The sequence below is a fragment of the Acipenser ruthenus genome, chromosome 10 (assembly GCF_902713425.1).
Source record: "Acipenser ruthenus chromosome 10, fAciRut3.2 maternal haplotype, whole genome shotgun sequence".
In the NCBI taxonomy this organism is placed as follows: domain Eukaryota; kingdom Metazoa; phylum Chordata; class Actinopteri; order Acipenseriformes; family Acipenseridae; genus Acipenser; species Acipenser ruthenus.
This window is the reverse complement of record NC_081198.1, coordinates 40,858,397-40,869,309: the sequence shown is the minus strand read 5'-3', so window position 1 is coordinate 40,869,309 and position 10,913 is coordinate 40,858,397. Positions and strand designations below refer to the sequence as shown.

At 35.2% G+C, this 10,913-nt stretch overlaps 1 protein-coding gene across 2 annotated transcripts in view; it reads left to right on the top strand.

Moving 5' to 3' along the window:
- The first annotated feature begins 2,180 nt into the window (after nucleotides 1–2,180).
- LOC117414305 (rap guanine nucleotide exchange factor 4) overlaps nucleotides 2,181–10,913 on the top strand; it is a 45,582-nt gene continuing 36,849 nt past the window's right edge. For both annotated transcript variants that reach the window (XM_034024121.3, XM_034024111.3), the window contains exons 1-3: nucleotides 2,181–2,620; nucleotides 9,341–9,483; nucleotides 9,715–9,803. In XM_034024121.3, coding sequence (XP_033880012.3) covers nucleotides 2,538–2,620; nucleotides 9,341–9,483; nucleotides 9,715–9,803 — 315 coding nt within the window. In that variant the 5' untranslated portion in view covers nucleotides 2,181–2,537. The remainder of the gene's footprint in view (nucleotides 2,621–9,340; nucleotides 9,484–9,714; nucleotides 9,804–10,913) is intronic.

Genomic DNA, 10,913 nt, shown 5'->3' with positions numbered 1-10,913 from the left:
GATGGTCAAGCAACTCTCCAGAACTATTTCAACACTGCAGAATCACTGTCCAATCAGTGCTGGCCTGACAGCCTGTGGTCACCATACATTTCCATCCTCTTTTAATGTATTTCAGCTTGTTTAAAATGCAGCAGCAAGGGTTTTTAACTCAAACTAAACTGCACAAGCATATTACACAAGTCTTGAAAAGATTTGTGTTGGTTGCCAGTAGGTTTTAGAATTGTTTTTATAATTTGCGCAAGGCACCATCTGTCCTTGGACCTTCTTAGCTCAGAGAACGGCTCATATAATGACTGAAATCAGCTGGAGCTGGGGCTTACATTTGTAATAAAAAAAAAACTCATGTTCTGGAATTCTATTCCTCAGAGTATTAGAGATGCATATTTTAAATAAAAACTACTTGAATCCTTTAAATTGTTTAAGCTGTTATGAAGATATATTTAAAAATACAAGTGTGATAAGTATTTAAATACATACAGGCACCTGTACTATAGCCCCATATACTGGAATATTCTTCCGAAAAAAATTGTTTCTCTTGCAAACCCTACTATGAAAATATACACTTTCACAATGAATTGTGTTTGACAGACCAGCTGCCTACACATCAATATCTTTACACATTTTCTGAGTGCTGTGTCTGTCAGTTGAAGCAGCAGGAGTGTAAAAAAGCAGGAAATGTGACTATATTGTTTTTCTTTGCCGCCAACCAACACTGCCTTTTAGGGCAAAAATAAATCAATAACACAGTTACATGTTCATTGTTTAGAGAGTCTTAATTTAAACGCCACTGTCCTTACAAAACAATAACGAACCACTGTAAGCTCTTTCTCAAGCTGTCAAGATGGATCACTTGAAAATCTTGCTATGTAGACCTTCGGACCTTCAGAAAGCAAAGGAACTTACTTTTATATGTAGTACACTATGGTCAGCACAATCACTGTAACTACTAATAGGCAGCCTATTTTAATGTTGTGAACATCAATGTAACAATAACGTATATACTATATACATTTTGTCATTAATTCTGCTGAGTAATTGTAATGTCTTATGGAAATACATCCATGTAGGAAATCACTGTAAATTAAAGGGATATCATCTGCAATTTCTTAATATTTAATAACCCTATATACACATTATCTTTCATTCTCTATTGTTGTTTCTGTTAAAATCCTTATTTACCAGGCTAACTAACTACTGTAATAACACTTCCCAGTCACTGAAAAAGGTGGTTTGAAAAATGACCACTAGGAGTGTTTGAAAAAGGACATTTGTAAGTAAGCCAGGTCATGCATATAGCAATCTAAAAAGAAACAACTGGGGAGGTTGCTAAAAGACACACCTAATACGATATTAAACAGATAACAAATGCAATATTAAGAACATGTAGATGGTATGACATTATACCTTGTAATAAATAGTGTGTGACCTATTATGTTTACAGTAACTAATGGTAAAGCACAGATAAGAGCCATAAAAACTAGTGATATGGTACAACATATTAATAAACATGGCACACCAGGGTACAATATGGCAAATGCATAGTATAACCGTGGGAAGAGTATGGTAAAGCTGAAAAAATTCTGTGGTAAACAATTATAAGGTGTGTTGCCAAAAAAGTAGGTTATCCTATTACAGTACTCGACCTGTGTCATTAACTGAAAGTTAGTGTGCTATTATTATCAATATTATTATTATTAGTCGTAGTGGTAGGATAGTATATATATATATATATATATATATATATATATATATATATATATATATATATATATATATATATATATAGATAATAATAATAATAATAATAATAATAATAATAATAATAATAATAATAATAATAATAAAATATGTGTATAGTTGTTGGAAATAGACCATAAGCGTACATTCCAATAAAATGCCATTAAAAAGAAGAAGAAAAATAACGTTTTCAATGGACTAGAACAACAACGTATTTTTATAATTAGATCATTAAGGGCAATTGCCGCATCCTTAACCCTCCTGGGTTTGCAATGCTTTATTTTTAAATGCTAACTTTTAAACGCCAGGGACAGTGAGCAGTTTCCAAGGAAACGAGTCGCGCAGCATCCATTTCACTTAAGTCCTATTGACTAAAGGCCCTGTGAATTAGAACAAAAAAAAATATCACGCACGAGAAGCTGTGCAACAAATCACTTCGGCGCAGCCTTCTTGCTTCAGACAGTTTACCTGAAGCAAAGCCAGCAATAAAATGATGATTTAAAGGCACCACGACACCTGTCAAAAGTAAACATTCAATATCCTATTTTCAAATCTGCATTTGTGTACAAATACGAAAATCATTTATAAAAATAATAAACCTCTCGGGTTTTGGAGTGGTCAAATATCATATTATTTGCAGAGCTGCCCTTTGTGTACGGCATTGATACGGGCTGGGTTCTGAGGCTAGAGATGAGCAGACTAATTACGTTTAAACGAGGCTTTTATATACAGGAGGGGATCGAGGAACAGCGCATTAAGAGTGAGGGTGTTGGAAGTCGTCTTACAGCTACTGCGGGTCCATGATCTCGCCAAAGATGGTAGCGGCGCACACTTCAACCCATTCTTCTGCATCTGCAGAATGGATTGTTTGCCTTGATAAGAGGTGAGTCGAGCGAGAATTCTTATATATATATATATATATATATATATATATATATATATATATATATATATATATATGTGTGTGTGTGTGTGTGTGTGTGTGTGTGTGTGTGTGTGTGTGTGTGTGTGTGTGTGTGTATATATATATATATATATATATATATATAAAATAAAGAAATCTGTGAAAATAATATGAAATTATATAGCCTTTACTACCCTTAAAATACATTAATAAAACATTGGAATCGGAGCTGTTATTTCTCAAACTGAAAAATATAGTCCACGATATCATCATCCTTTTATTTTATTTAGACTAAAGCGGCGAACCGCCAGGTATGGGTTCTTGTGATGTTATCTTTAGTTGTTGTAAAGGATATCATGTTAATATACTACATTCTGTGTATTAGTTTAATAACGAAAACATGTGTGAAATACGTAAACAAAGAAACGTGTGATTAAAATTATATTACCATAGTCTAAATGCCAAGGATATGTTGTATTTGCGGCATACACAGGTAGCTGCATACATTGGAGTGCTTGCCTGTGTCCCGCCTTTATACAGTAGTATTATTTAGGAAAATAGCCATTTTACTGTAAATCGTTTCTTTATATATGGGCTATTGCACTGTAGTTCTATTTATATCCATCTATATCCATTTATATCCATTAAGAATGCAGAGGGTGTATATATATATATATATATATATATATATATATATATATATATATATATATATATATATATATATATATGTAAATTTGAATTACCTTAATAAAAACTTAAATTGGAAAAAAGTAAAGAAGAAATATTTTATTATACATTTTTCCAAATCTTTTTTTTGACCGCTTATATTCCAGAATATATCGAATTTACATTTCAAACAAATAACAAATAATGCGCAAATGCGCAAGCTATATCAAAAATATAACCACATAGATTTGCAGTTTTTGTTATATACAGTATATTTATTTTTAGCCACAAAATGCCTCAAGTTAAGACTATTTTATATCCCAGCAATGGGGTGGATGCACCAGTAAATCTGTCCATACATACCTATCTATGTCATTAAGTTATTCAGAGTATCAGAATGTGGGGATATATAAAGATGCCTGTCAGTATTATTCATATATAATATAGTGCACCCTGATATTGATGTTATACAGTGATAAACAAGACAATATTTCATTCTTTGTCAAGCAATTTGGGTTTTTAAACTAATTCAAGAGCGTTGCTATTGTTATTGTAGTCACCTTGATGCAAATGAAGGTAATATAAACAGAAATGAGATGTATTATATCTGAAGCATTGATTTCATGGTTTGGTTTTGTATGGCTTATGAAACTGTAGACTGTGCCCTGCAGAGAGCTCAAGCTGATATGCATGGATGTGCACAGGAGATCACAGAGTAAACCCGTGTCTGTGTTGAGTCCCGGCGAGGCCTTGGAGTTCTGACCTTTATTAGCTTTCAAAAAGGATGCACTACTAAGATTAAACTTCCATTAAATTGGCAGTGTTGCCTGCAAATTTTGTATTGTGTTGATCACCAAGGGTCAGACATTAGAACTGGTTTGACAGCAATTTTTATAAAAGCACAAATATCCAGATTGTTTAATCCTCAGAGTTAAATATGTATCGATAATGATCCAATCATCACATCAAAGGAAAATATAACCCCCCCCCCCCCCAAGGAATTATTTTCAGTAATCAAACCTCAATTGCTCTTGCCCCATCTGTTCCATAGTATAGAACGTGGTGTTTCATTTTTTAACTATTGAATATTGGCTGAACAAGTTTAAGCTTTAATATTTGGGGGATTTAAATGCTATTCCTACTGTACATTGCCAGGAAATGTCATTAACATGGATAGAGTATTCACTTTTTAAGGGTTTTCATTAGCTCTGTTTGTTTGGATACATCAGTAAATAACAGTTGCATACCTCAGGAAGTTTAAGTTTGTACAATTTTCCACAGTGAACAACAGTACCATCTTTTGTAGAAATTGCTCAATTATATGAAGTAAAGGCCTAGTTAATTTCATTTCATTTATAAGAAATCCAAAGTATGCTTATATAATCCAGTCTTTTGTGTGTTTTTATTTTGGTATCCTTCAACCACTCAGTGTATTATGAAACAAGGCTGAACAGTACAAATTAGGTCATACTCATGTATGGCTGTTTGCCTGTAGGGACAAAGCAGCACCATTTCTTTAATATAAAAAGGGGAAAACAAAGTAATTATAACAACCTAGCTGGAACCCATATTTCTCCTGTTTCTTTTTCTAGTCTTTCTGATATAAACTGTGGTAATTCTAACAACCTAGTTTGAGTCCATATCTCTTATTTTTTTTTGTCCTCTGCAGTTTTAATGTCTTTTTATTAAATCTATTGCCCGAGTCATAAATAACATAGATCTTGAATGATGCTCCATTAGGTCTCATCTTGGATTGCTGATGTCCAACCAGGAGCACACAATCTCATATTGTTTAATCGGCATTCCCACCTCCAAGTCAATGGTTTAATGCACTCGATATTAATCTGGAGACCACCAAATTCATTTAACTTGTGACCTAAGCTGGATTTGAACTCGAATTCTCAATAATTTAATTTGGTGGATGGCAGTTGACATCACAAAATGGACATGTAATTCACTATAATTGGCACTGGACATCTTTGAAGGTACAATAAAAAAAAATGGAATGAGGAATTGAATTGGTGGTCCCCCTGCAGGAAAATCTTGAGAAATGATCGCAGGGAGATGTGAAGGAAACTTGCATTGCATCTATTCAGTCTATAATCTGGATAAATAAGGAGCACTTCAGCCTCCAGTGCTCACTGACCAGCAACGAAACACACCGTGAATTCGAATTACCATAGCCATGAATCCTGTGCAAATGGAGTGTAGTCTGAACAGGAAACAAACTGAACTGAGTCCATCTGAAGACATGAGTTCGGTTCACTTGGAACTCAGTTAATTTGCACACAGTTAACAAACCATACACATGGATCTTTGTAGCTAGATGAGGAGAAAGTTAACTGGTTATTTTTGACACTTAGAAATGTGGTCGAACACCGAAATCCTGGCTGAACCCCAGCTGCTGTTCTTTCCTCCAGTGCTCAGCATTACTCCCATCAATACCAATGAACAAGATTGTAAATAATTGAATTACAGGCTGAGAAAAAACAGAACAATGCCCCAGTCACTGCCATCTTACAAATATACTAAGGTGCATTGCAGACAGTGTAAGCATCTGGTCCACTAATATTTAAAAAATAAATAAATAAATAAATAAAAGAGTTCCCTTTAGCATTTTGAACACAAATTGCCTCAGTCCTGAAAAAAACAAGGAAACATTTCACTCCATTACAGACTGCCATACGGTTTTGCTGTGATTTTACAACCAGAGTTTTTATTGTACCCAGAATTATTGTAAAGGAGAACTTGACCGTGCTTGTATTAAACTTGACTTGTTTTATTTGACAAATGATTGAACTACCAGATACATTCCTGTAAATAAACAGAGCACTTGAACAGTATAAACATGTTGACATGTTTCCATTAAACAGCAGCAATCACTCTAAAAAGAAGCAATCACTCAGTGTACTATTAACACATTGTTAATAAGCATCTAATATCAAAATTGATCAAAATACTGGGCAGTTAAACATGTCTGCGAGTTGGAGGGATGTGCACTCACAGGAAATAGGAGTTGCTGCAGTTATTGAACAGTATAAACATTACAACTGCTGCTTAAGAACTACCATTATGTTTATACACTTAGCAACCTGGTCAGGTTATTAGCTGGCAATTTGATAAATGGTCCACAAATGCTAAAATTCAGACTGGTTTCTGTATCATTACACATTGCAAGATTATAATGGGCTCTTCACGGTTTACAATGTTCCATTAAGTAAAGTATAATACATTTACAAATATAACGTCTACATGGCCTAATTGTGAATGATCCAAATCTGTCAATGAACAATTTCAGTGTGCTATAATATAGTAGAAGTTATGCAATAAGAGTATGCATCCTTCAAGCTATTGCCCAGTCCCGTTACCATGACAACACCTGTGTTCACAATAGGACTGTTGGACATTTTAGGGTGTGGCCGCAGCATTACTGGGAAGGACATTCTGGTGTTTCTGAGTGGCCACAACCTCAGCACTGTTCTGCCATCCAACAGACCAAAGTAATAGTTGCCTTGTGTGATCGTCATTTGTGACATGAGGTCCCTTGATTTTCTGGTTGTACCCATTGTCGCTAATGTGTATGTATTTTATCAAACTTATGTGTAATATCTACACAGGTAAGAAGCTTTCTTGTTGCTTTCTACTCGCCATAGCTTTTCTAATCAAGATATTGTGCATTAATAGTTAATAACTGGTATTTTCATCATGTATTGAACCAAACCGATTGCATAAGCCTTGGGGCAAAAAGTAATTACTCTAAAATATGTATAATGCTTTGGTCTTAAGGTTTCTCTGCAACAGTTTAAGGGAAACATCAAATGGAGGATACATTAAAAAAAGTATTATATTGCACTGCTGCTTAATGTTACTCCATTGTTATTATACACAGGACTGGCATAAAGTGGATTAGGATATATCCACACACACTGTGGCTTATCTAGATGACATTAAGTGCTGTATTTTGCTATGGCACAGACCAAGCCATGAGGAACACGATAAATAAACACAAACTGTAACCAGGCAACTGCAAACAGTGCATTGAGAAAATGATGAAAAATATGAAGCAATCTATGCTGGATATTTTTTTTTCAAGACAAAGGACATGTAATTACTGTATTCAGCATGTAAATGTATTCTTTCCTTTTACATTTCTTTACTGTTGTCTTTTAAACATACCGTTTAAATGTTGATCAATGTGAAGTCATCTTTATAAAAGTACTATATGTTGATGTTCAATTCAAATTGGGCGGTTCTTCATTATTATGATGCAGCAAACCCTATTATAATGAACTCCCTGATATAACGAACCCTTCTCCAGGTCCCATTGGGGGTTCGTTGTAGTGAAGTTAGCTTGTATATGTAGACAGAGTTGGCGGGGCTAGCAGAGTTGAAAGGTTGCATTATGACATGGTTTGAATGGAGTGAGGAAGGCTGTTAAGTCCAAGCCCTTAGGATTCTCCAGGTAAGCTCAAAGCCAGGTAAAGACTTAGAGAAAAATGGGAACAACTCAACATGGGAGCAACACAGAACCAAACAGAACGATTGCAACACCATAACATTGGAAGAGAAATATCAAAAAAGCAATTCTATTTGAAACCACTTACTCTTTAATGTTGAAGCAGAACTGAACAAAACCAAAAGGTATTTTCCTGCTTCAGGCTACGAGTTCAGTGATTTATGTTGTTGCTTTTTTGAATTTTATAAATAAACAGATGGGGAGAGCGTTCTGTGATAAAAAAAGAATCTTGGAAACGACTTCAACACACACTATAATGGAATACAGTATTTTGTAGGGTCAAGAGATGCAGTTTGCAATTAGGGTCGAGCTTGCCAGAGGCTGACCAGTCAATTATTAGGAACCTGTGATCTGCTTGGATAATCATTACTGGTTTGTTTTGGACATGCTTTAACCATGAACATTTGAGGTGGGTCTTGATCTGGGATGATGCTCTGGGGTTGTTTTGGAGGACCTGCTTGTGCATTGTGTTTTATTCCACTACCTCCCACTGCCATGCTCCATTCAATCATAATAGAGAGAAGTCCTGTGCTCTTAAAGGGCACATAAGGACCTTTTTATTTTATTGAGTTACATGTTCCCATGTGTTGCTACAACTGTTTACGTAAGGTGTGTGTATTGTTATTTATTTTTATTTTTTTTACATTTTGACCACTTTTTTAAACTTTTAAATTGCATTCCCTGCCTCAAGATGGCTTCCCATGTACCCGCATGGACCTCTCAAAACTACATTTCCCATCATCCTCCTGCTCACATGTAATTGAGATGGATTTACTAGTGAGCAGGAGGATGATGGGAAATGTAGTTCTGAGAAAAGGTCTTTATGTACCATTTAATGGCTGAGAGGATATATGTTAACAGTGAACCATGTACAGCTGGACAACTGGAGTATAGCTGCAGTTATGGGTCAACTGGAATTGTACCCGTCAAATAAAACTCTCTAACAGCAATGTATTCATGGGGTTGGGTAGTATTCTCCGGCAACTCCACAGCTGTGTGCTGGCAAGGAGTTGGCAGTGCTAGGCTCTGGTCATAGGGCAACCTAAATGTACTGTTACATAACAGTATGTACTGTTCCATGCTGTACTGTTTAATCTTTCTAAAATGGAAAAGCAGCCAAACTTACTTCCACTGTACTGAAACAACCTACACCTCAGGTGCGTTGTGAGGCACAAGGCAAATTATAATGTTATTGAACTTAAGACATGGCTCATTATTAAATTAAAACTGTAATTTTACTGATTAGAATGAAATGGGAACATATAGCATTGGAATGGTAGCAGCCAGTCGGGACGCAGGAAATATCTGTGCTACTTTGTAATGGTCATTATAGAGTGCTTCTTCTATACTAGTGGTCTTTATTACAAGTTTGATGGGAAGGTTAACCTTAATAGATACATAGCCACAAAGTACATGAAACAATGTGGGCATTTGCAAGTAATCCAATGAACAGACTAATTCAGCTGTCTTTCTTTCTTTCTTTCTATCTTTCCTTCTTTCTTTCTTTCTTTCAGGCCATCTGCACGCTCTGGTGAAGATATTGATATCATATTTGCCCGCTTAAAGGATGTAAAGGCTTTTGAAAAGTTTCATCCCAATTTACTGCAACAAATATGTCTCTGTGGATTTTATGAAAACTTGGAGAAAGGAATCACATGTAGGTCTTTTTTTTTTTTTTTTGGAATTTCATGTATATTTTGAAACTGATCTACGACATTGTGCATTAAAATGCTGAAATATATTGCTTGTTTCAGGATTTGAATGTAGATTGAAATGACTGACTTTAAAGAAACTGGAACTCACTATAGCTAGCTGTAATGCCTGTTTTTATTTTCAATTTAAGAATGCCGTCAACTTGCTAAACGTTATTTGCTGGTCTTTTTTGCAGTATATCGTCAGGGGGACATTGGAACCAGTTGGTACGCTGTTCTGTCAGGGTCCCTTGATGTTAAAGTGTCTGAAACTGCTAACCACCAGGTAAAAGGACATTTTTCACAAATCTCTGTATCAAATTAATAACAGAAAAACAAATTTCACCTGTTTCATCATAACATTCAAATTTATAACCAATGTCTGATGTTGAAACACCCTGAAATATAAGTTGACAAACCAAATAGTCTTACCAGTAGTTATCCATAACTATTAAACACTCAATAGTACTGAATTAAAAAAATTAAATTAAAAAAATCAGTGTCTTCAAAAACAAGTTAGGCAGCATAACACACACATACATTTTAGCAGGGGAAACTTGATGGAGCAAATAATATAGCAGTCCATGGATTGTCCATTCTGTTGCGGTAACACTATTCTACATCCAACCTGAAGCACACACACACACACAATACTAAATGGCATTTGCATTTCTATAGCTTTTGAGAACAAAATATTAATTAACAGACATGCTGAATGTGAGAAGTTAACGAGGCTTGTAGGTGTGAACAATTAATAATTAGCTTCACACTGTAAACAGTTTTCATTAAAGTGTTGCCCTGTGACTCACTGATTTCAGTCACTGTTGGAATCGTAAGGGTTAATACATTAACCAGGTTCAGTTTATTTTTGCATGTGCAATTACCATGGAAACCCTTTGCTTGGCTGCTGTCCGGGAAGGGGGCTTTTTTGTAACATCTCAAGTAAATGCTGTGGTAATATCATCTACTATACTCTTTCCACAGCCACATTGATTTTCTAAATCACAAACATGATCTCTATGGATACAATCTCCAGCAGTTGGATACACAATCTTTTAAAAATATGCAGTGCAGTCACCTTACATGTGCGAGGTATTGAAACTGTCTTTAAATCTTAAAGATTAAGAAAAATGTGATTTTTCTTTTTTTTTTTTTTTAAACCTCCAAGAGGTGCACATTCAACAAACAGACCTAAATGAAAGACACAGACTCTTATGAAGCACCTAGACTCCTCTGTAGCTTCCAATAATAAGGGTGATTGTTGAGGATCATAGCTAGGTGGGCCCAGTGTTGATTGATTTGAACGTCTGTTTTCCTGTTCCTCTAATGACACCAGGTGACGGAGCTCTGTGATAACTCAAATGCATCAGTACTCCAAGGTCATTTGCTTTGACAT